Below are 25,428 nucleotides of genomic sequence, written 5' to 3'. Positions count from 1 at the left end.
GTGGAGGCCCGCACCTTCTCCTCCTGGGCTGGGCCCCCAGCACCAGTGTGCCCGAGCGAGCACCAGATCTAATCCTGGGGGACCTGCCGCGTGAGGTCGCTCGACCTCTCCGATGGCCTCGTCTGGGCAGTGGGGGAGATCAGGACGTGTGATCTTCGCTCCCACACGGCAAAGCACTGAGGTAAGTGGCTGGCTTAGGCGGGAAAGGGGCTTGGGGCACAATGACATGAATTTAGGATTTGCTTGAAAGTATGTCACATTATAAACCGATAACGAAAAGGCCGGTGGAGAGGAAGCAGTTGTCGGGGTCACGGACGCGCCACTCCGAAACGGGCCGCTTGGGCGTAGTGACCAGTTTCAATAGAAGTGAGTTAAGAGCCAGCCTGTGCAGGAGGGACCCTCAGACGCCCTCCGCCCCCTGAAGGCAGGGGGTCAATCTCCCTTGTGGAAGGCGCCCTCCCTATCGGGAGGAAGAGACGCGTCCGTGTGCTCGTCACCAGAGGTGGGACACGGACAGCCCAGAGGCTGTATGAACAACACTCGTTACTTTTCTTGGCTACTTCACGACCCCAGCCCCAATTCTGCTTAGAATTCCTCCCGACCGGAAGGCCCCCCGGTCACTTGTCTCGGTCCCGCCATGCCTCTCTGACGCGTGGTCTCCCTGTGCCGGAGGCAGAGCCCGCTGGTCTTGCTGGTTTCTTTCTCTTCAGTTCATTATGGAGCGGCAGAGCCCACGTGAAAACATTTTGTTTTCTTTCTCCTGTTGTATCGGCCTCAGGTCGGCTGGATTCTCGGCGCAGCCAGAGGACTCGGGACCGAGGGCCTCCCCTCCCCTCGCGGGGATGCTCAGCCCGTGCTCACGGGTGAGGCCGGGCGCGGCGGCTCCTCACGGGACCGTGTCTGTTTGGGTGAGCCCGGCCCTTCCCCGACAGGCGCGCAAGGCCGTGAAAGAGAGTCGCGGGGAGGCCAGGGCCCTGGCGGCGAACCCCGACTTTGGCGTGGTGACCTCCTCGGGGCCGAGCTCCCTCGTTCCTCGTTAGGAGGAGGGGTGAGGAGTGGAGGGCACAGGTGCCTGGCCGCGCCGGGTCCCTCCTCCCTCCCCGCCCGCCCGCAGGCTTTCCGGGTTTCTCGTGCCCCGGAAGGGACAGGCAGACAGGCGAGCCCACGGCCCACACCCCGGGAGGCGATGGGAGGGGTCTGCTGGGCAGCGGGCACGGCAGGGCCCCCAGCAGGGCCCGGACACTTCCTGCAGGGGGAGGACCTGGGGGCGCCGGGCCGTCCTCCTGTGAGGGTGCTGGGGCCTCTCGGGGCAGCAAGGATTCTGGGCTGTATTCGAGCAAAAGGAAACATAACCCGGGGCCCAGCCTTTGTGGCAGAAGCAGCCCAGCGTGCCTGCCGGCCTCCAGGCGTGAGGCAGCCCCTGGGCCACCGTCAGTGGCCTCGCCGGTCATGCCCACGTCCCCACCCACACCAGGGTGTCTGGGCCCAGGGCCCGCTGGCCGCCTCCCCGTCTGCACAGGCCAGTCCTCCATCAGGGCTTCATGCCCAGCGGCCCGCCGCACCCGCTCTGAAGCCTGTGCGCTGTCTCGGGCCTCACACTCCCCCCTCCGACCCCTGCATGCCTCTGGCCCCCTCCCCGGCCCGGCGTGTCTGGAGAAACCCGATCCCGGGTACCTGCTGGGGGCCCGCTCTGGGTCGGCCCATCACGACACTGGATTCTCTGCTCAACTCTCCCTCACGGGAGGCCGCCTGCCCTCGGATAACGCCGTGCCCTCTGCGGTGCCCTCAGCGCGGCCAGTTTCTGCTGGAGGCCGGCCTCCCTCCGCAGCGCGGCTTGCTTGCTTGCTGCTTGCGGTCTGTGGTCCCCCGCTCCCGGGTGCAGCCCGGTGGGTGCACGGCTCGGGCTCACCCTGCTTGTCGCTGTGTGTTGAGGGAATGTGTGAACGAATGGACGGCACCAGCCCACCCGTCGGGTCTGCGATCCTGCCACCCGGCTCCCCGGAGCTGGCTTCACGGGGCTTGGCTTCAAGGACAAGGGGCTCCAAAGGACAGCTTGTAGAGCTGGTGACATCCCAGGTCACGGAGGGGCGGCGGGGGCTGGGCTCCGGACGCGTCTCGGAAACACGGACTCCAAACACAGCCGTCCCGGGCGACGCCAGCCTGCCGAGCGGGTGTCTCCGCTCTCTGCTACAAGCCTGTACTGTCCCAGTCAGCTTTAGTGCTCCTGAGTCTAAAAGTACGACACGTTCATGGCCAGACACGTGGATGATACAGGGAGACTCTCTACGTCAGGTTCCCCCAGAAACAAGCAGTGGGGGAAACACGGATGGGGACACACACGCGTACCACACACACACACCACGTACACACAGACACACACACACACACGCAGGTACACACTTACACAGACACACAGACGTGTGCTCACACGCGCACGTGCACATACACACCCATGCACACGCATGCACACACACCCCTACACACAGACCTGCACGCACACACACTTACAGACATACAGACTCGTATGCTCACACGCGCGCGCGCGCGCACACACACACACACACACACACACACTCCTGGGCAGGAGCTGACACTGATTCAGGGGCAGGATGTCTCGTTCTCCAGGGAAACCTCAGTTGTGCTCCGAAGACCTTCGGGGGATGGTGCCCCCCCCCACCCCGCTCATCAGGACGTGGCGTCCACCGCGGGAAGGCGTTCACGCACCCACCGGGGCCTCCCAGCGACGCCTGCATTAGTGTCTGGCCGCCTGCGGGGGCAGCCCAGCCGCGCTGACCCAGAGAGCCAGACTGCGGGAGCCTGGAAGACGGTCTGCGCGTCGGGCCGGGGCCGGAGCCGGGCACCGCTGTGGAGAGGACGACGGTGCCGGGAGCAGCCCTTGTGCCCCGCAGACGCCCGCAAAGACTCGCCGGGCTCCATGCAAACCCGTGTGCTCAGAATAAAGCAGACGTGTAAGGGCGGGGGCCCGGGACTATTTCTGGGGCGCTGGTAATACTCTATTTCTTGCCCTGGATACTGGCCCCAAGGCCACACAATTTATGATTTGTGACCTGTCTGTGAGGGCTGCGGGGGCTCCCAGGGCCCAGCACCAGCTCTCAGGTCAGAGAGGATGCACTTGTCTGTGGGGTCCGAGCTTACGGAGGAAACAGTCTCCCTGGCCCTTTCCAACAGGCTTCCTGCTTCTCGTGTGTCCGCAGCCCCCTGTGTGGTGCCATTGGTGCAAACCCACACGGGGTCCGTCACATCTGTTCTCAGGCATCAGGGCATGTTTTGGGCAGAATGATCTGCCTGTCTTAGGCCGTTTGCTTAGTCCGACTCAGAATAATGAAACGGGAGTCTAAGCCGACCCGTGTTTAATCCTGGTGGCGGCGGGTCCCAGCGCTGACTGTGAGCCGTCTGGCGCTCCCGGGAGATCACCGGTAAAGAAAATCTGGTGAGAAGAGGGGGAAGCAGGTTTAGGACCGCTGTGTTGGGGCCTCGGCCTGGGAGGGGTGGGGGCTGCACACGGACGCGCGCGTGCACCGAGAGGCTGGGTGTGGGCTCGCACGGCGCTGTTCCTGCCCACTCGCCCTTCCTCGCGGTTCCCGTGTGCGGAACTCGTGAAGACCCTTCCGATGGGCTGGAAACCGCCGGCCGTGGGTGCGGGCGCAGGAGGGATGGAGGAGTTCTGGCTTCACGGAGCTGGTCTGGACAGAGCCGCTTTCCATTCTCGGCCAGCGTCTCCACCCGAGACGTCCGGGGATGCTGCCGAGCCGGGTGGCTCTCCCTGCAGGCAAGGCGCACGCCGAGGTCTTAGTCCTCACGGGTCGGTGCGCACCGCTCTGGAACGTGCCGGCAAACAGTGCTGTGCGACTCGGGGCATCCGGCTCCCAGGAAGTCGGTGGGAAGTGCAGCCTCCGTGCGCGTGCCCTTCCCACCCGTGTGCGCAGAAGCCTCGATGGACGCTTTGGTGCCGGGGCTGGTGTGGCCGTGGGGGAATGAAGCCACGGCGAAGGCTGGTGGGTGTGGGAGGGAGAAACCAGAGCTGTTCGTGGCCTATGTGGGACTCGGATCTGGGGACAGCGACGGCTCGGGGAGGTCTTCCGGGGTCAGCAGACCCCGACCACGGTCCCCGGTGAGGCTTCTCAGAGGAGCGGGACAGTGTGACGGGAAACCACACTTTCTGGCCCACCGGTTTCTTCCTAATGTTTGTTTAACGAGTGGATGGATCAGCGGGTGGATACAGGAAGTGCTGGTTTGCAGACACTGAGCTCCAGCAGTTTGGGGCTAAAAGGGGCCCTGGAGCCAATCCATTAGGAAACCTTCATTTGAAATGTGAAGGTCTTGGGGGAGGAAGCTGGGGTGTGACCACTGGAGCCCAGGGGGGTGACGAGCTCTGAGACTTGAGAGCTGTGGTCGCACATCACCTGAGCACTGAAAGCCACTGAAGGACACTTTGTGGTGTTACGTGACTCTCACCTCCGTCTGAAAACACACTAAGGAAGCTCTCGGGCCGGTGCACAAGCCGCTCCTTGTGCTGGACTCGAAGCCGATCAGGGAGCCGTGTGGACGCCACAGCCCGAGACCCTGACCCGCTTCAGGTCGTGAGCACAGGCAACCTCTCTGTGCCTGCACTCGGGGCCCATCCACCTGAAATGCCCTCAGGGCCGGTCGTACGAGCTCTGACACCTCACAGAGTGTCTGATTCAGGCCTCAGATCAGAACCTCAAACCGAGGCAGGGCCGTCTGGGGCGTTAACAAGCCGAGGTGCTGCCCAGCCCCGCCCCTGCCTGCCAGGACGACCGAGCCCACCAGCCCCGTCCCTGCCCGCCTCCTCAGGGGCAGGACGCGGCCCTTCTGCCCACGGCGGGGCCTGCAGCGGCTCAGCAGGGACAGGGCTCTCCGACAGGGACTCACGCACTCCCGGGGTCTGGGTGTGAAGGGATGTTCCTGCCCGGTCCTGGGGCTGTGTCGGCTGGGACGGGGGCTCACCCGTTTCGGTTAGTTGGGATTCACGTTTGTGACGCGTGCGGCTCCTCCGTGGTGTCCGGAGCCTGACGGAGCCCGGCTCCTTCATCGGGACCATGTTCCTGGGAAGGCTCCCGCGGCGCCCAGACCTCTGCTCTCGCAAGGACTCGGTGAAGTGTCTCTGCGTTGGCCAGCAGCTCCCCGCTGCAGGGGGACAGGCCCAGGGACGGGAACAGGGCCGGCAGCCCCAGACACACAAAGGACCCACCTTCGGTGGCCGTGACCCCACGCTGGCTGGTGAACAGTCAGGGAGGGGGTTGACTGTCCGGAGGCTTTGCAGGACCAGCTCAGAGCCTGGGGACTAACCGTCGGCGGGAGGAGGATGTAGAACATGCCGGAAAGGAAGCTCATGGAGTAGCACCTGAACTTGCCGCGTGCATCAAGGCAGGACCCCCAGGGAAGGGGAGACCGAGGGAGCACACCCCGCCTTCCTGCAGCCCCTGCCCCCGGACAGCAGCCGCCGCAGTCAGAGGCAAGGCTAGGGCCAGCCCAGCCCCCTCAGCCTCCGTTCTGTCTGGGTGGAGCGTCCGTGGGGCAGCGTCCTGGCACGCGACCCTCCAGCCACACGGGCTCTGCTCCTCGGAAGCCCGTGCCAGGGGTTCCGTGCTCTGCAGTTGCGGTGCTGACGGTCTGAGTCATGTGACCTCCGCGTTGTGGTTTCTAACAAGTCTGGTGGGACAGCAGAGCAGGCGCTGGGGGACCGGAGCCCAGCCGCTCCCCACGTGTCCCCACGATCCCACCTCCTAGAGCAGAAGGACGGACTGTTTCAGTACCTTGAACAGCACCTTTCCCTGGGTTTTGAGCAAAGGGCCCTTGTTTTCATGTGGTCTTGGCCCTGGTTGGAGAGACACACCTGCCAGCTCGGCTGCCTGCACCTCCCAGCCTGGCAGGCCCAGGGGTGTCCCAGGAGTCAGGCCTCTGTGGCTTCTTGGGGACATTCCTCGTGACACTCCATGAGGAATTCACAGCATCCCCCGTGCACTGCACCCACAGCCTCCAAGCCACGCGCCCCGCAGCACGCCAGACCCCAGCACCCCGGCCAGCACCTAGCACACGGCCACCTGCTCGGCTGGGCTCTCTCCCGCTCCAGGTGCAATCAGCGCGGGGCCACTGCCGGCCACCAACTGTGGAAGTTCCCCACAGAGACCCGAGGAAGCATTTACACCCCCTACAGCAACTGGCAGATGTCTGTCCAACCCAACAGGCATTAGGACTTGAGCTGCTCCAGTTCATTTTTTCTAGGAATTTGTTTCACTGGGTCTCATTAGGCAGCTGGAGAGGGGGTTCTGATTTCTGACTGGGAGGGGGAGCTCGCAGGCGCATTACCGCGGAAGGGCTCTGCTCCTGCACCCGGCCCTCCGGCGCCCGTCACAAGCTCGCATTTCAGATGTTCTGGGCGCTGCCCCCTCCCCAATCTTTTTTCGGGTTTGAATAGGAGAACTCACGGAGAGCCGAGTCACATTGCCCTGAGAACACGAGCCCGTGTGCCGCACAGCCAGCTACGAGCAGAGGGGTCATCGGGGCTTAGCCCAGATGCCCTCTCCTGTATCAGCGAGGACAAGTCCTCCGTCCGCGGCTCCGGCGTGTCTCAGCTAAACTGCGTTACACAAAGCTGCACGGACCCCTCGTTTTCTGATGTCGACTCCGCACCTCAACAGGCACGACGGGTTCCCCCTGCAGGCTCGGGGGTGCAGAGTGGCCTTTCCTCTGTGGGCTGTGGGGACTAATACCCCAGCCCCCAGACTTGGGAAAAATAGTCACCCCAAAGTGTCCTGTGGCTGAACCACCCAGGCTGGCGGCTGTGCTTTAACAAGGGTTGGGGGGGGGGCGGCGTTGACTAAAGGCCTTGCCGGGGAATAGGGCCGAGTTCAGGCCTCAGGGAGATCCTTCCGCAGGGCAGGGAGCAGCGGGCTCCGGCGGGTTATTAGGAAGGAGTCTCTGCGTGTCCGCGAATGCACGTTTGCTTCCGGTTCTGCCCTCTCCGTGTTGTGGACGCTGAAGCTGGAGCCCCGGCGCAGAGGCCGCGGGGCGAGCGGGATGCTGCCGGGGCGCAGCGAACGTTGGCCAGGCGGGGCGGGTGCCTGAGCCCAGGACGGGGAGGGAAGCCAAAAAGGAGCGACCCGGCCTGTGGGCTCGAGGTGAACAGCAAACACAAGACGGAAGGAACCAGAGTGGCAGGGACCCCCGTGAGCGGAGCCGGCCTCCCACGAGGAACAGCACGGTCCGTGCTTACGGGAGCCGCACTCCGCTGACTACTGCAACTTCCAGCGTGTAAGTGACTTGTGCTACTACGCAAGCGAGCCTGTCTGAGGAGGACGAGGGCCCCAACAGAGTCCTCATTACTCCGGTCCTTCTCCAGAGAGCCTGGGGCAGAAGCCTCCATGGGGACGGCGGGGAACCGGACTGGACTCCCGTCGGGGGCAGTCTGTGCCGTGGCCGGGAAGGCGTCCGCTGCCTGTGCCTGGGGAGAGGCTGCCCCACGCCGTGCGATTCCTGGTGCAGCCGTGTCCTCCCCTGCATCAAGGACAAATCTCAGAATGTCCCTTAAATTGCATGATTTTCAAAATAGCCTGTTTGCCGGGGCCTGGGCTCAGCCACTCCTGAGCAGGGTGGCCCCTGCTTTGCTGGATGCTGTAAACGGCCTCAGCCTCCAGCCGCGGAACTCGGGACGGTATCCAACCCCGGAAAACAAGAACACGCAGCACGTGGGGTTCTCTTTTGTTAACAGTGGAAACGGGAGCAGACACAGTCAACATTCTGCTTGAACTGTTTTAAAAAAGACTATTTTATTTCAAAGAGCAAATGAGTATTTTCCTGGCAACAAGTCGGAAAACAAGTGGCCAGAGGAGAGTCAGGTGTCTTAATAAATAAAAAATGCCATTTATGTTTCTAAAACTTCTAGAACACATAGCACATCCTCAATAAATAAGCCCGCACTGGTGCTACAACACTAGAGACAGTCCCAGGTGTCTGGGTGCCCGTCCGCCTCCCAACCACGTCATCCCCGAGACCTGCGGGGACAGCAGCCGCGGCAGCCTCGGAGCGCGGACCCCAGATGTGTCCGGGTGTCCCGGCCGCACTCCCGGGGCCTCTGGATGGCTTCACGGCTGCTCGCTTCCCGCCGGCTAGAGCTCGGGCCCGCAGAGCAGGAGGAGGTGCTGCGACAGTCCTCTGGGTGCTGGGGCGGCTCTGAGTTCCGTCTTGGTGTCGGTTTCCTCCGTCCTCTCAGAGGCTGGGCCCCGCGCTGGCTGCATTCGGGCACCTGCTGCGGGATCGGGTCCCCGCCAGCGCGCGCTCACCCGCTCTTACATTCCAGACCGAGACACCTGAGAGACCCCGGCTCCCGAGCACCCCCACCAGTCCCGAGCAGCTGCCGGAGTGCCCGCCTGTCCCGCCGTGCATCCCAGACTCCGCCGTGGACACAGCACTTCCCGCACCTCCTAGTCGCCGTCGCGAGTCCCACGGCTCGCCCGAATAGGACCCGGACTTCTCAGGGTGGCTTTTGTGTCTTTTCCGGGGTGTGTGCAAAAGGCAAGGGTAAACCATTCTTTCCAACACAGGGTCCTTTATTTGAACGTTTCCTGGACAGTGTGTGAAGGACAGGCCCAGCCTCCCTCCAGGGGACTCGAGGGGTCAGTGTTCCTTGAACCTGAAGAGGATAAAAGGGCAGCTGGTGACACAGCCGGCGAAGGTCACAGGCCAGACGCTGCATCTGGGCTGGACGTGCAAACCCTGCAGAGCCAGTTTCTTTCCCTCCTGATGGGGTCTTCAAAGCCACGTGGAGGGGGCAGCCCCGGGGGACAGAGGATGGGAGACAGGGGCGCGCGCAGGACACCCGCAGCCGAGACTATCTCTGTCACAAAGCTGCAGCTCCAAGACAACAAAGAAGGCAATTTCCCTGATGTTTTTCCCAGATTTTGGGGAGAGATGACCGTCATTTCCACCCCAACACTGGGAAAAATGAGCGTGAACGAGACATGCAGTCGGGGACAGTGGGTGGGTTCACCGGAGCGGCCTCTGACCTGGCGTTGGGAAGTCAGGAGCGGGGGGCACTTACAGAACTTGGTCCCCGGCCGCAGACCCCGGGCAGCTCAGCTCCTTGTGAATGAGGCGGATCAGGAACTGCACCCAAACAGAGAGAAGAGTCGGTTACTGCGGCAGGGAGCCTGCGTCCTGAGAGGCGGCCTCCACGCCACCAGCCGGGCTGCCGTGGGGACTCTGAGGCTCCTTCAGGACAGAAAGGACTCAGAGGCCCACAGATGCCACGCTCCTGGAGCTAAGGCTGTGAGGACAGAGCTCAGCCTAACATTTCTGGGATCAAGTAATGTTCAAAACGAAAGGAGTCCAATCATAAGATACCCGAATCAGAAATGGGAGACAGACAAAGTGACCCACGACAGTGGAGACCTGGGGGTGGGGGTTACTAGAGAGCCGTGCAGGGGACCCTGAAAGCCCAGTGAACATCTCCTGGGCCCCGGCACCGGGAGGCTGGCCAGGCTGTCTCTGGAACAGCCGCATCTTATCGGGAAGCTTCTGGGGGAGCCCCTGGCTCTGGTGGGACCCTCGCCCGCGGCCTCTGGGGCGGCTGTGGGAATAAACCAGGGACAGCTCTGCGTCACCTGCCACCGTTCCCTCGAGCTCCCTCCTGCTCACAGGGCCAAGTCACTTTCCAGAGCCGGACTAATGGCAAAGCCGGACACTGGCGAACTGGCTTTGCTGTTGGCGGCTGTGGGTCTAGTCTTCCTGCGCGCCGGCAGCAGCCCCACAGGAGGGCCCCGTGTGCAGGGCCTGGTTTTGGTGGTCCCCGCCTCTTCCAAGGTGGCTGGTGCCCTCGGGCCCAGAGGGACAGCGGGCTGGGAGAGGCCCAGCACAGGTTGAAAACCCACGTGGCTCTGCCGGGCCCGGCTCAGGTCGGAGCTCTAGGGGGCAGGGACACTTTTGTCTCCGAGGCTTGCGTTTCCAGCAGGAGCTCGAAGTCCCTCGTATGCCACGAGATCGGGCTGAAGAGAACAGGTGTGTCCCCCACAGAGAAGCACGGCCGGCTGCTCTCTGTGCCCCTCCAGCCGTGCGCGTGCGCGTGCACTTGGAGTGGGAACGCAGGGAGTACGTCGGGCGCTCAGTACGCGAACATACCCGCAGGCAGAAAATAACCGGAAGGTGGTGACAGTGACTTTTCTGCTGGGCAACTTGGGACCCTGAGCCCCCAGCTCACCAGCATCCCCTGCTCCGCGGGAGCTGGAACCGGACCGCGGCACGCGCCACCGAAGCCCACGTGCGGAGGAGGAGCCTCCGGTTACACACGCGCGGATGGTGGGAGGGGAGGGTGACGGAGGGGAGGGGAGGGGAGGGGAGGGGAGGGCAGAGGAGGAGGACGACGACCGGTGCATCGTGTGACACGAAACAGTGCGGATGGGGGCAACGACTCCGAAGGTCAAAGGTGATGAAATGCCGTGTCTGTGGGGACACCAGCCTCCTGGAGCCCCCGTGACATGCATCCGCAGGTGTAAGACACACATGTGACAGCACGGCCATCACGGTCACGCGCCCTGGACGGTCCTACAGGGCGCCCGGATCTGACCCCGCCGGCTGACCTGCCCAGGCTGCCGAGCTTCTCGGTCTCAGACGGGCGGGGTCCAGCAGACACACGACCGATGCGTCCCGAGTTCACGCCCACCCCCCACCGCCGGCCCGGCTGCGGGGCGGCCTGTCTCCTGACACGGCTGTCTCGCGGCCGGTCCAGCTTCCCTCCGGTTATCTTCCGCCTGCGGGTATGTTCACGTTCTCGTCTCTGTCCTTCTGGAGCCGAGAGATGTCGGTCTGCGTGCTCTGGGGCTGCCCGGCTGGAACCGTGGCCCCTCCCAGTCTCGAGACCCGCCCGGGGGGCTCAGAGCAGACCACCCGTGTGCGCTCCATTCTGTGCGCGGTCTCCCTCCGACCGAGCCTCTGCCTCGCTGTCCAAGCTGCCCCCGGACTTGGCGCTGTCTGCTCGCCGAGCTCGCCGTCTGTGCCCAGGGCTGTTCCTCCCTGGACAGCTCTCGTGGCGTCTCGCCTGCTTACTGTACGTCCGTCTGGCCCTCGTCTTCTTGGACCCACGTGCCCGTGTTGCCGGTGAGCCGCCCGCTGGAGCCCAGCCCGACACCTCCTGTCCTCTCCCCCGGGACACAAGCAGCAGTCCCCCCATTCCTGAGTGCGCGACTCGCCTGTGGCTCCAGCCAGGGCCTCGATACTTGTCTATGCTGTCTCGATGCCGTGGGCCCTGTGGACACCCTGCCTCTCCTTGGGCTGCTGGGCGGCTAGAAGGGACGGATGTGCTCCCAGCATTGGCGAAGGAGTTTCCAGTCCTTGAACAGCCCTCCCTGGTGGAGTCTCACCGCCACCGAGCTGAAATGATCTGGGGACGCTGACGTGGCCACACCCTCAGGCACCAACATGGAACAAACACTCTGAGAAGCTGCGTCTTCAAACCCAACAGGCCCCGAGTTGAACTGTGGCACTGGATTCTGTCTGAAACCGGGAGCCCTGGAGTTAAAATCCGCGCCTTCGTGTGATCGAGGGAGCTGAGATTTCCAAATCCCCAACTTGCTTCCGGGCATGGACTCCGCCCACCAGCCACCGCGGGGGCGCGCTGCACACCGGTGACTCGGGCCGCACACCGGTGACTCGGGCCGGGTCCTGTCTGACCCACAGCAGCCCGAGTCTCGGAGCCTCTCCCCGCAGCCTCCGCTCTTCTTTCCCACCCTCTGGGTGTTGGGAGTCGGGCACCTTCCGTACGGGGCTGCTGGACGCGGGGGCACTGGGGCAAGGGGGATCGCCGTGCGGGAGGTGGGTCACGGCCTGCCACCTCCTCTGGTCCCCTTGACAGTCCTGTCTCGGGTGCCATTTGATGCCCGTCTAGCCACCGGAGAAGCTACACAACAGCTGGCAGACGACACCGTGGGCCCTGCGCCAGGGTGCCCCTGCTCTCTGCCTCCTACCGTCCCGCCCGAAGCTGCACAGCAGGACGTGTGCTCCGACCACGCAGAGGCAGGCCTCACATCATGAGCGCAGGCCAAGCGTCCCCGAGGCTCGCAGCTCCCCTGGAGAAGCGTCCCCAGCGTGCGGTCGACAACCAGAGAGACTCACCAGTAAGGCGCAGGCGTCGGCGAACATCAGCATGTAGAACACGTTGTTCCACCCGGACGGGGACAGGAGCCCGGCCAGCAGAGGGCCCAGGGCTGCTCCTGGGAGGGGCAAACAGACACACATGAGCCATGTGAGGAAGACTCCGGAAGGCGTACCCAGGCCCCGTGTGCACACAGCGCGGTGCTCAACACCTCCCCCTCTGTGAATGAGAAACGCGGTAGAAGCAGCTCCTTCTCCCTCTCAGGCTGGGCGGGTGGAAAGCCCTCCAGGGCCCCGCACGGTGGGGTGTGGCTGGCACCGGTCTCTGGAAACAAACCTGAAAATTCGTATTGACCCTAAAACGTTCATTCTCTTGGTCCAACAATCTCAAAGGAAAACTACGGAAGAGCCCCGCATCGGGTGCACGACGTCTGACCGACGCGCACACACGCAGTGGTCACTGCAACGGGGCAGGAGCAAGGTGCGGCCGCCGCGCCCGTGCGGACGTCCTCACTCCGACAGCAGGGAGCGGGGCGCACCGCCCGGGGCTCTCCCTCTTCAGGGAACGCACACCGAACACACAGCCTGGTTGACGGAGGGCGTGTCTGTCGTCTGCCCCCAGCGGTCCGGGCAAACCCGCGTGTGTATGTTCTCACGCGTGCGCGTGTTACAAAGGCGCGCGTGGGAGAGGCGATGAGGCAGGCGCAGGATACCGGAATTCTCCGCATCACTTCCACAACTTCTACGTAAGTCTAACATCATGTCAAAATGATTTTTGAGAGACTTAAAAATGAAAGAAAGCAAATAGTCCTCAAAACGCCTGAAGGTGCCCAAGAACGCGGCAGCAGTTCAGGTATTTCCCGTCCGAAAAGCGACGGGAGTAGATTACGACCCGTGCACAGGCTGCGTCACCGTTTCGGCCCGGTAAGAAGCACAAAGTTATCCTGACACCTGACCCCGAGAGGCAGGAGTACGGGGTCCTTCCCACTTCGCGTGCACTAATGTTGTTCCACGTGTTTACAGACAGCGCTTACTACTTTCTTACCTGAGAAGATCGCGTGTGTGTTAAGTCTCAGAGAAGCTTCCGGCAAACACGGTGGATCGCTCCCCTGTGCTCATTTCTACACGTCCCAACACCAACATATGCCACAAATGAATTTAACAAATTACGAGCCACAGAGAGACGGCGGATGGGAGACGGCACCGTCCCTGGAGGACGGACTTTCAAGGGCACGACAAGGACACGGGCTCCGGTCTCCTTGCTCGGAGGGAGACGGCCTGAGGACTCCTTGCTCGTAGCCAGGCCTGTCCACACACGGGAGGCAGGGGAGGGTGGGAGCGAGGGAAGGGGGCTGTGGTGCGACTCTTTCATGAGGAAAGACTGGCCACGCCCCTCCACTCTCCTGACCCCGGCTTTCCTCGGTCAGCGTCACTCCAGGGGCGGCCCCGCCGCTTCACAGGAGAACAGCCCCTCCGACTGTGAGCAGAGGCCCTGGGCTCGGGGATTGGGGGGGGAGCGACTGAGTCAGGGAACGCAGGGAAGGCCAGCACCTCCACCAAGCAGCCCCCCCCCCCAACGATGGCAGTGCTGTCCCAAGGCCCACACCCCAGCGGGCACCGGGCTCTCCTCCTCCAGACTCCGGTCGGATCCCGCGGCCGTGAAGACCAGCGGCTGATGCCATCCCACGCACAAAGGGCTTCTAGGAAGCGCGTGGTGGCTCGGTCTTAGATACGAACCTGTGGAGGGCCGGCCGGATTCGTCTGGGTCTGAGGAAAGCCCCAGACCAGCAGGGAGGAGGGCAACTGGGAGGAAACGAGCAAACTGCGGAGGCTGAAATGCTCCGGACACCGTAACACCCTCAGAAAATGGATAGAAAATTAAGTCGAATCACACGATAGTCTCACGTTTATACCTGAAAACCAGTATCAGCAATCACACGATTCAGTCTAACGCATGCTGCGTCCAAGAACGGGGTGCTAGGCTCTCCCTCCCCCACAGCACCCATGCTCTCCCTTCCAACGCCGCACAGTGGCTCCCACAGAGAAGGGTGGTGCCCAGGGCCGTCCTGCCTTCAACGGCACAGTGATCAGAGAACACACCGTCAACGTTCACAAGCACGTCCACAGAGTGGGTTCTGAGACGCATGCCCCTCGGCACACAGAAAGATCTGGAAATTTGCCGGGAAGGAGACGGGAACTCCAGAGGTGTGCACTGACACCAGCTCAACTACGCTGTCTGGTCAAAGGGATAAGGAACGTTCCACACTGTGTCCGTGTGCGGCTGTCCAGGAAGTATAACGAGATGATTCTCGAGAAAGCTATGTCAGTTATCTATCAAAACCTCCAAAATCTTCAAAATGTGTGGAATGAGAACTAATCACTGATTGTCAAATAAAGGTATAAAACTGGAAAAAAAGCCCCACAGAAAATGGGACGCACGAAAAGGGCAGAAAAACGCTGATGGATGTTAACATTACGGCAACCTAAGACGAGGTTGGAAAGTCAAGTCAAGAACAGCTCTGAAAGCAGAGAAAAGAGAAAAAGACGGGAGAGAAGGAAAAAAGAAAAAAAAAAGGAAGGATTAACCCAAGAAGGTTAACCTCTGATGAATCAGTTTTCCAAGAATTGAAAACAGACAGCAGTGGGGAAACGTGTGCCCCGAAAGAGCAGAGGAGGGGCCGCCAACACTGGAGGCAGGAAGGACTTGAGGATCCGCGTCGGTGCGACAGCAGTGGGCGTCCAGGCGGGACGGCGGCTGTCTCCATCCAGCTACACACAGGGCGGTGGGCGCCGCCAAGAGAAAATCCGAGAGTGTCCGACTCTTGGTTAGGGCTCAGGTCATGATCTCATGGGTCATGGGTTCGAGCCCCACACTGGGCTCAGTTCAGCTCAGCGGGGAGTCTGCTTCTCCCTCTGCCCCCCACCACGCTCTCTAATAAATAAATAAGTGAATCTTAGACAAAAACGAGCCTCTTTAAAAAAAAAAAAAAAAAAAAAAAATAAGAACCCTAACAAGGCTGGTAACACCGGACTCTTGTACGCCTGGCGACCTGTGAGTGTTCCTGCCGTTTGTACTGGGTTCAGATTCTGTCCATCTTGAATGGGAGGGATAAACAGGGACCAGCAGCCCGCAGCCCCCTTTGCCAGCGGCTGACTTCAGTGAAAACCTGAGCATGCTTCTGTCACACGGAGGGAAAGTACCCGCAGCCAGTGCCGGGCCCGTCCTCCCTCTGCAGCCAGAGACCCGCGGGCACACGCCTCCACGCCCGCGGCCCCCAGGTCCGCGCACACTTCGGATCTGTTCATGTTTGTCAAGGCCGGACACGGGGACCCTGTCCTCTCCCCCCCGCCACGGTCCTCCGCATGCCGCGCACTCCTACCGTCCGTGTGCGTGCCATGGTTAGGTCCTAGCAAACATCGGGTTTTCACAGTAACAACTGTTAGGAGCTCCTTTTTTCATTATCTAAACTTGTCGATAACAATTATCTGAACTCTGCGGCAACGGCATTCACCAAATTTCCCTCGGCTGGTTTTTATCATAAATTATTAACGTGAATTGGCAACTCTGCTGAAACACTAACTGAACTTTAAGTGACTCTGTATTTTTCCATTCATAAAAATGATTAGTAAATTATCGAGTGCATGTGAGCACATTTATGACCAGAGAGATATTTCCCGTTTTGCCAAGTTAGATTTTATACGCGTATTGTGTATTGGGATTAAATTTTGAAATAAGTTCCTCTGTCCAATCAGCCAAGAAAGGGGACCTCCTGTAAGTCTTTGCTGACGTCTTCATTCCCCGTGTCTGCAGAGAACCGCCGTGTCTCGCCGCTCTTTCTTCGGGACTGCGCCATTTATAAGATTCTGATGCCCAAATCCCATATCAACCTCTGCGTTTTTAGATTATGGTGTTCCACTCATTTGTAGACAAAAAAAGATACTTTTACTAGCACGATGATACCATCAAACTAAAAATAATCTCTGATTCTTGAGAAATAATCTCTTTTTTTGAATTTTATTTGTTTTTAAAGTAAAGTTTATGCCCAGTGTTGGACTTGAACTCACAACCCTGAGATCAAAAGTGGCATGTTCTACCGATGGAGCCAGCCAGGTGCCCCAATAATCGTCTTTCTTTTCGAATAAGCATTGTAACAATAGTGTAAACAGTGTTTTATGCAGTTAAAAAAAAAAGGCCAGCCCACCCTAATATTACCAAAACATCTGGAATCCTTGGCATCTGGTTAATCGGGATGTGACAGGGTGGACAGTGTGGTTCCCCATGACCATGATGAACTCTTAGAGCTAAAAACACCCACGCACCTACAGAGCCGGTCCCGTCGATGATGGCGGTCACAGTGGCGAGGGCGTGCGAGTTTCCCTTGAGACTTTTGTGCGTGCCCTAGGAGAGAGGGGACAGCAAACGTGAGGCACATCCCAGCAGCCTCAGCGAGAAACGAGCCCGCACCTTCTTACAGCAATTTGCCTGAACAACTTGGCAAAGCCGTTTAAAACATGGGGTGTTTTTCCGTCAGAAAATTTAAACTCTACTCTATTCCAACTTACTTTGGAAAGGTACACGAAGTTTAAGGGTTTTCAACAGTAAAACCTCATCAGACATCCTGTCCAAACATATTCTGGTTGAAAGAACTCTCAGAATTTTTCCTTAAGCAAATATTTACTCAGCACCGCCCACCAGCCAGTGGGGAAGACAGACCCACGGACGCCACTCGTCCCTGCCCTGAGCTACGCCAGCGTTAACGCCCACTTCCCCGTTCCTGCGAGGGGCTTTCTGTGACATGTGCCGGACGGCTCTGTACCACCTAAACGCCCACCCAGTTCTCAGCAAATGCCCAGGAGGGTGGGGAGGCAGGCAGGACCCAAGAAGCCAATGTGGGGAGTCACCAAATCCTAAATGACAGACCCACAGGAGCTCTGGTTTTCAGAAAGCAAGACAAAGAGACGGGAGAAAGAAGCACACACTGAGGACGATAAAGGAAGAAAAATTAATCGGGAGAAATGGTGCCCAGATGCCTGAACTACACACATAAACCCGAGACAGTGACTACAGGTGCTTGTGTGTGTGTCCACAGACGTATACAAAATAAAGCACATCCATGAACCGATAACCAGCTGTAATCCACATTTTCTGGAGTTGGGAGTCCCTCTTCTGTCCTCTGATCCCATGGGGCAGACGACTGTTAGTGGTCTGGTGTGGACCCTTCCAGAATGTTCTGTGCCCTGTGCAGGCAGGAGCATGGGTATACCCTCAGCACAAAGGGGGGCCTGCTGCTGGACTCCCCTGTGCCCCTCCTCTGCTTCTCTCTGCTGACCTGGCACAGCAGGGCCTCAGCTTGTCTCGGGCGGGGAGGACGGGGCAGGAGCCGCTGAGCAGGGCACAGTGTCGGGCAGATGCCTGGCCTTGGAGGAGGGGTGGGGGCAGGTGTGGGGTCCGCAGCCGCCTGGGTTGCCAAGTAGGAGAATGAGCGAGTGGCCGGGAAGTTCGGGGTCTGATTCTAGAAGGACTTGAGAGAGGTGCGTCCCTGGGGCGGGGGTTAGTGAAGTTCCGGGGCCTCGGAGGCCTGATGGGGGGGGGGATGCCAGGCCAGATGCCCGAGGAGGCCGGCCGTCCTGCCCACCTGACGACAAACCAGCTCTGGGGACCTGCTTATGAATTTAAATGAGCTTTTCCTCTTAGAGCAGTCTTGGTGTGCGGACCTGTGGCCCAGATCGCACACGGGGAGTACGTGTCCTGTACCCACTTTCCCGCGCCCCAGCTGCTGCAGCGAAGGTCCCGACACCCATGTGCCAGGATCCCCTAATAGGCGGGCTTTTAGCTAATGGTTACTTTACGTCCTTCTGTCCGGGACACCACACGACGTTCCGCCAGCACGCCTCCTGACGGCGTCTGACGCTTGCCCTCTCTCGGATGCCGTCGCGAGCGGGATGCCCCTCTGCAGGGATGCTGGGTGGTGGGTCTGGGGACGGAGGCCACAGAGGGGAGGTGCCACCTTCATGGCACATGCCCAGGGCGCAGACTATCACACCCTGTCACTGCCAGCACTGACCTTGGTCCCCTGGCAGGGGGGAGGGTCTGCCAGGTCTCCCCATAGCTACACGGTTCCCCCTGCGCTGGGAGGAAGTCGCTGTGTGCAGCCCACACCTAAGGACAGCGAGGCGTGCCCCCCTCCCTGAGAACAGGGCACCCAGTAAAGTCTTCTCTATGGGACATTTGTTTCTTTTCTCCCGTTTATTTAGGGAAACGACTTTTTAAAGGACATTTTGTGTCTTGGTGTGGTGTTCCCTAAAGGTGGGGCATCTGACGACTGCCTGAAACGTCCCTCCTGTCAGGCGGATGACGGTGGCCCTGCCTCCACGGGGTCCCAGAGCACGGGGGCCGGGCTCTCCTGATCGCTAGTCCTAGGTCACCTTGTCAGCACCCTCTTCCTCTGGGAGGAGGGGGCACGGTAGTTCCTCTGGATCCCAGGGCAGACCAGCAGAGGGCCGGCCAGGCACAGCGGTGGCTGGGTGAAGGGGGAGCCGACCCCACTGGGTCTCTGATCTGGGGCCCCGCGGCCGGGCTCCAGGGCGCAGGGTCACCAGCCCCCGGGTTAAGCAAGGGCAGCACAGAGGAGGGGGCAGCGAGCTGGATTCTGACCTCGGGCCTCAAACGAGCCCCCTCAGCTCTGCTGGGACGGACCGGGGGCAGCATCTCCCTGCATTTGCTTCGGAAGAGACTTAGGAGCACCGACTCCTTCCCAGAGGAAAGCTGCTTCTATCAAGACACGGTTTTACTGAGAGTGACCGTCTCTGCCAAGGACGACAGCAGGGACGGGCTCCTGCGTCCGCTCTGTGCTCAGCCATGGGGCCACTCACCAGGTCGGCGGAGACGGCGGTCGTGATCAGGGCGTACGGCCCGCTGACCAGGGCCCCGCTCAGGAGCAGCATGGCTGTGGGAAACCAGAAACCAGAGGAGGCATTTAGGAGCAGAGCAGTGCCCTCTGGGAGAGCCTCCCCAGCCTCAGCTGCCCTGGGGTGAGCAGCCCAGGGTCAGGCGCAGGGCTGGCCTGAGTGGAAGGCAGGCAGGCGGATGCTGGGAAGCGTGGTGGGCATCTGCCATCAAACCCGCCCACGGAGGTCTGCAAGTCCTCTCATGCCCCCCAAAGGCTCCTGGCTGTGCCGGAGGACCTGGTCCTCCTGCGTCCTCGACCCTCAGCAGGGACCGCTGGGGACCCCCCAGGAGCTAGCAGAACCCTGGTGTCCAAAGCATGACCATGCCCTGGGCGTGCCAGGGCTCCCTATCTTTGGTGCCGGCACTGTGCCAACCCCAGCCACGGCCTTCTCCGCAGCGAAAAGGGCCCTCTCTCTCTCTAAGCGCCCACAGTCACTGGTGGCAGTCCCTGAGGGGAACCCGGAGACCCAGAGCAGCTGAGTTCCTGAGGGCAGGATAACATGATCGTTTCTGAACACACGCGTTCTATGCCACCCCCCAGGCTCATTTTCTCAAGCGTCTGGTTCACACTGTAGGCAGAAGCCGCTGGACCAGTGGATCATGGGGATCCCACGGTCCCACGCGTCAGCGACCTGCCTTCTGGAGACTTCTAACGGGATCACGCACAGGCTGCTTCCTTTCCAGTCCCCGCTGCCAGCTTGCTACGACAGAAGAAATACTTAGCAGCTGTCAGAGGCGTCACTGGAGGGAAGCTAAGAAGAGCCCCTCCGCGGCCGGCACTGCTCCCAGAACGGCCGCTGACGGAAGCCAGCTGGGAGGCTGGGCCCTGCCCGGCTCCGGCCCGCTCCCGCCCGCATGGGGGACAGGCCTCGGGCTGCCGCGGCCCTGCCTGCCGCCTTCTGGGGGGCTCCCGGCGGCCCCGGAGCAGCGGCCTCTGCTCTCCCTCGGCAGCGCTCTGACCTGCAGACGGACAGGCCTCCCCCTGGGAGCAGGTGTCCCGCCCGGAGAGGGACACGGGCCTGCTGTGGCCACACCAGCGCTCCAGCCGGCCCAGCCAAGTGCCTCCGTGCTGTCCGCTTTGTCTCCGCGAGCTGCACGGACGGAACCCGACTGCGCAAGGAGAAGAGCCGCACGGACTCACCGACAGTGGCTTCCAGGCCCATTTTGCTGATGGTGGAGAACGTGTAGAGCTGGCAAGGGCAGGAACACAGGGGAACTGCGGGTTACCAGAGGCGGCCGAACACCGCCCCGGAGCCCATCTGTCTAAAAAGCCAGGCAGGGACTCTCGGGCAGCCTGCGGGAGTCCCCAGGATCGGCCCCTGCGTGGGCTCCGACGGCGCCTCCCGCTCTCAGCTCCCTGGGCTCCATGTGGCCGTCCCCTCCTCACACGGTCCCCTGCCCCCCGAAAAGCGGCAGCGCTGAAGGGGTCCTGTGGCGGGGGCCACACGTATTTCCCCAGTAAAGGCCATCGGAGGACCTGTGAGGGTCAGGGTCCCAGGCCCCAAGCTGGGCCTTGTCCTGGGGACGCGGCCTGGCAGAGTGGCAGACGCGCAGACGCTTACAGAGCAAGTTGATGGGTGACAGGATTATTCCTGAATCAACACGACTGGAAAACGGTGCTGATTTAGAAACCCTCGCACTGCCTCTGGGACGGGGTGCTACCGCACCCTCATTTTTCAGACGAGGCAACAGGCCCTGAGAGGGAAGGTCACCTGCCCAGGGTCGTGTGCCACCCAATGCATGAAAAGCAGAATGCAGCATGACGGTGGGGCAGGGGCAGGGAGGTGGGGCATCGCAGAGGCTGAGCCGGAGCCTGTGGGGAGGAGAGGGGCGGGGAGGAGCGCCCCCCAGGGAGCCAGGGATGAATGAAGAGCTGGGCCGGCCACTTGCAGGGGACACGGGAGGCACCCGGGGGAGGGAGCCCGGCAGGCCCATGGGCGTGCTAAGAGGTTCGGAGGCTAGAGTCTGTATCTAGAAACCATGAGCCACGAATGAGGCTGAGTCTGGGCAGGACGTGACAGTGTTTGCTGGGTGGGGAGGGTGGCTGCTTCTGGAGACTTGGGGCCCAGGCAGGTCAGGGGTGCGGTGGGGGGGCCCAGGCTCACCGTCGGGGCCGCCAGCAGCAGCATCAGGCCACAGGTGGACGCCCTTTTCTCTAGTCGGTCTGAGATCACACCTGCCAAGATCCCACCTGCAACACAGAGAGGTGAGGCCCGGAGCGGCCCGGGTCCCCAGGGCAAGAGCCCCTCGAGAGGACACAGAGGGTACAAGACAGAAGCAATAAGGGAATCATATCCTCCTCCATGTCCCTGGCCACGTCCCCGGCCACGTTCACCGTTAGCAGGGGGCCGTCCCAGTGAACAGGCCCCGTGCGGTTGTGGGCAGACGGGGGCGACCTGGGGGCATCTTCCAGGGAGACAGAAGGCAAGTCTGGGGTCTGGGTCCAGGCTGGCCGCGAAGCCCCTTCACCGTGACGGCACTAATACCCCTGCGGCCGCCTACCTAGAGGAGGGCCCCTGCTCCCCAGGGAGCACCACTCCGGGCTCTGAGTCAGATGCGGGACAGGGGACCGTCCCCCAGAGGGAAGGCCATACGTCCACTTGGGTGATGCGACGTTTTGGGGAACACACGTTCCTCCCGACAGTAAGTCAGCTCAGAGAGAACACGGGCCCAGACGTTCACTTACTGCCCCCCAAGTTTGCGGCCAAGGACAAGAGGGCAGGAGGGACTCACCAAAGATCCCGCCCACATCAAACAGGGTGGAGAGCTCCCCGGCTTGTCGGGCATCCAGGTGATCTGAGAAAATGACACATGTCCTTGTGAGCAAGTCACAGCCAAGGAAGACCCCACGTGGCACCCTCTGGTGTCCCCAGGGTGACTCACACCGAGAGCAGCTGGGAGTTGACCCCGCAGCCCGCCACGTCGGTAGACTCGCAGAAAAGATGAGCGCTGCTCTTTACCAAGAACTGAGGAGTCGCCTGGCTCAGCCCGACTACCATCCCCTCTGGTTTGGTGTCCCCCAGGGGCGGCCGTAGCATGGGACGCAGCAGAGAAGGCGGTAAGAGCCATGCGGCAGGAGTGCCGCGGGCACCGGCCGGCTGACCCGGAGGCTTCAGGTCTGGAGGGACTGGAGCTCCATGTACAGCAGCGGAGGAAGCCACGCGGGGCTTCCCGGAGGGCTCAGGTTGGCCCGAGTAGCGGAAGGGGCGGGGAAAGCAGCTGGGATGGAGCCCAGCCTTTCCTGGTGTCCTCAGTGCCACATGTAAGGGACTTGGCTTTTTTAATCACTGGGTCTGGAAAAGCCAGCAACGTCTGACTCGAGTCCTGAACGCGTCACCCCTTCCACAGTCACAGGGAACAAGGGAAGAAAGAAGGCGGGGCGCCTGTCTACACTGCACGAGCTTGCCTGCCCTCGTGGAGTCACCCAACAGGGAGCAGCTCCTTACCGGCCCCCTCACGTGGGCGGTCCCCTTACCGCCTCAACTGTCGTCCCCGGGAAACCCAGCCCTCCTGCCTCGGGCCCACGGCCACCCCTGCTGGTCCTCACAACCGTCGGGAATCCGCGGTGCTGGGGCCCAGGGCAGGCTGCCCCCACACGGGCCACTTTGGCATGACGATCATTTTGAGTTAAAGGGGCGCCTGGTGGCTCAGCTGGTTAAGTGTGTGACTCTTGATTTCGGCTCAGGTGGTGACTCAGGAGTTGTGAGATCGAGCCCCGTGCCAGGCTCTGAGCTCAGTGCGGGGGCTGCTGAGGTTCTCCCCTCCCTCCTCCAATCCTGCATTCTCTCTAAATCAATCAATAAGTATCTGAAAAAATTTATTCTGAGTTAAAGTAATTAAAACCCAACAGATTCAGGAAAAGCCCTCTGCCTCCCCCACAGCCGCCGCTGGGAGCTACTACCCAGGACGCCCCTTTACTTCAGGAACTGATCTGCGTAAGGGGGTCTCCCACACCTCTCCTCTCACCCGCCTGCCAGTGCGCGTTCGCCCCCTGGGCCCCCAGACCCAACGCCGCTCCTGCGCCCACGTAAGCTCCGTGTGGCCTGTCTCAACGCCCCGTCGGCGAGGATGTCTGATACACGCGCTCTCAACTGGGACTTTCTCCGGGCACCTGTCGCGTGGCATTTGATTCTAAGTCCGGCCAGAAGGACCACAGGGCGGAGGAAGGGCTTCCTCCCCGTCAGTGGTTTTGTGCTCTGCGAAGCCCCACGTTCCAGATCTCCCCTCGCTGTCACCTTCCCAGAGCCCACATTCCCAGGGGGCCCTGCTTTCTTTCCTTTCTCCCAGCAACCCACAGCTCCTGGCCCGGAGGCTCCAGGGCCCTCCCTGCCGATGGCCCTCCTGACTTCCCTCTGTGGTCGCACACGGCACAGGGGCGCACGGAGCCCACAGGCTGGTGCCTCTGACCTATCTGCAGCTTCAGCTGCGGCCGGACTCAGGCTGCCAGCTGTCCCCAGAACTAGAGCTCCTCTCCAAGGAGCAATTTCCAGGTCAGGTGACTCAGCATTTATTATCTCCGCTCCCGGGGGCCTCCCCTGCATGTGGGAGGGTGTGACCTGACGTTGGGTGTAGCCTAGATTGAAATGCGGGCTGCCCCAGATAGAAGGGCCCCACGGCACCAGCAGCCACAGCTGGGATGGAAGAGGGGGCCCCTTAAGCCCCATCAAGGTTATTATGGCTTCTGTATCCGAATTCTCTTCTGGCCTCTACTTTTCTACTAACCACACTGTTTGATCAACAGTATGTCTCACGAGACTCTAGAAATCAGAGCTAAAAGAACGTCCGGATCACAGCCACGGCAGGAACGTAGCATCGGTGTTTCCAGCAATGGATACTCACCCACGTTTGTGATGTACAGAGGAAGCCAGAAGAGGAACGTATAGCTGACCAACTTCGCGAACAGCAAGCACAGAGAGAACTCGATCACACCCTGAAACGGAGAGAGCCGGTCTTCACCCCAAGCATACACAGCAGGTTTGTGGAAACAAGCAACACAATTCTAGTTCCTTCATTCCTGTAAAAACAGCCGCCATCTCTGTCTGGTGGGGCACCTGCCGACGCTGCCGGGAGAGGGGAGCCGGCATCCTCGGGACTGGGTCCCACCCGAGGACTGGGGTGGCGGCGGCCAGGGCTGTTGGGTGGAGGACCCACCCATGGCCACTCTGGCCACCCCTGTCTTTGCAGATTGAGACCCAATTTCTTGACGTCAGATCAGAGTCCATGAAAGCATGTGTTGACCTGATTCCTATACCACATCGCTCTGGAAACTCAGCTGTTGAAGGAGTCCTCCAAGAGCGTGCCTGGAAGGGCCAGGTGCACGCTCTTCCTCCTTTTGCTGGAAACCCCTGCAAACGACGCAGCGGCCGACACACACAGGACAGGGCTTCCCACCGGTCACAGCGCGCATGCCTGCCGGCACCTGCACCCGGCGAAGTGGGGGCTCGGGGAAGACACTGGGAAGAGAAATGTGGGTCTGAGCGAGGACCCCAGGGCCCACAGTCTGACGGCTGCTGTGAGAGTCCTGTCTGTGCTCTGCTTGAGCTCTACTCTTGGGAAGGCGTGGCATCGCGACACGTGTTCCAGATGTCTCCGGGAGGTCAGGGTGAGACACGGGGTGACGCTAAGGTGTCACGTGTGCGCACAGGGACCAAACCAGGCCGAGAACATGGATCTCAGTCTCTGTGATTGTGAAATTACCTGAGTTTGTGCTTTGCAGTGGCAAGCCCCGTCCGAGGATGTGTGCGGGGCTGATGGCGTGGACCACGTGCCCTGTGTGGCCTCAGTACTGCCCTGAGTGGCTTCGTTTAATCCTCGGAACATTAAGTATAACGCCAGGCCCTGAGCCCCATTGCAGACGGAGGAGATGGAGGCTCAGCGTGGGTGACACACTTGCCTGGGACACCCGGCACGTCTGGCCGGAGCGGGCCACAGTGCCTCCTTCTGCCCTGACCCTGGCCGAGCAGCCACACAGGAAGGCCCCGCCGGGCAAGTTACTAGTTGCTACTAACCATCACATGTGAAAGGCGACTTTCTATTTAGAAGCAGCCGACCCACATTCTCAGTGGCTGTGGGAGCCCCGGCCTGGTCTTCCACGCTGCCCGCTGGCCAGCCGCCCAGCGTCGTCTGGTGCTGCCAGGACTTTCTGTTCTCAAGCACACGTTCTCTGAACGCACCGTTCATGCTTCCTGCCTCACCCGGTCGCTGAGGGGCCTCTGGGCTCGTGCTCCCTCAGCCCCTCCTTGCCGAGGGCCGCGCCGGCGAGGTTGTCTCGTCTGTGTGTGAATTCTGCAGGAACTCCTCTGCCTGTCACACCCTGGGGCGGGAGTCCAGATGTTTCTAGGCGCGGTCCACAC

General features: G+C 61.3%; 1 protein-coding gene across 6 annotated transcripts in view; it reads right to left on the bottom strand.

The window, feature by feature from the left end:
* Nucleotides 1-7,792: 7,792 nt before the first annotated feature.
* SLC37A1 (solute carrier family 37 member 1) overlaps nucleotides 7,793-25,428 on the bottom strand; it is a 70,033-nt gene continuing 52,397 nt past the window's right edge. For all 6 annotated transcript variants that reach the window (XM_032356069.1, XM_032356096.1, XM_032356087.1 and 3 more), the window contains 9 exons: nucleotides 23,915-24,005; nucleotides 21,809-21,871; nucleotides 21,181-21,266; nucleotides 20,217-20,265; nucleotides 19,000-19,073; nucleotides 16,447-16,525; nucleotides 12,148-12,245; nucleotides 9,083-9,147; nucleotides 7,793-8,674 (listed from right to left, as the gene is read on the bottom strand). In XM_032356069.1, the coding sequence (XP_032211960.1) occupies nucleotides 8,659-8,674; nucleotides 9,083-9,147; nucleotides 12,148-12,245; nucleotides 16,447-16,525; nucleotides 19,000-19,073; nucleotides 20,217-20,265; nucleotides 21,181-21,266; nucleotides 21,809-21,871; nucleotides 23,915-24,005 (621 nt within the window). In that variant the 3' untranslated portion in view covers nucleotides 7,793-8,658. The remainder of the gene's footprint in view (nucleotides 8,675-9,082; nucleotides 9,148-12,147; nucleotides 12,246-16,446; nucleotides 16,526-18,999; nucleotides 19,074-20,216; nucleotides 20,266-21,180; nucleotides 21,267-21,808; nucleotides 21,872-23,914; nucleotides 24,006-25,428) is intronic.

The sequence above is a fragment of the Mustela erminea genome, chromosome 1 (genome assembly GCF_009829155.1).
Source record: "Mustela erminea isolate mMusErm1 chromosome 1, mMusErm1.Pri, whole genome shotgun sequence".
Classification (NCBI taxonomy): domain Eukaryota; kingdom Metazoa; phylum Chordata; class Mammalia; order Carnivora; family Mustelidae; genus Mustela; species Mustela erminea.
Note: the sequence above shows the minus strand (reverse complement) of the source record. Positions and strands in the feature narration are given on the sequence as shown.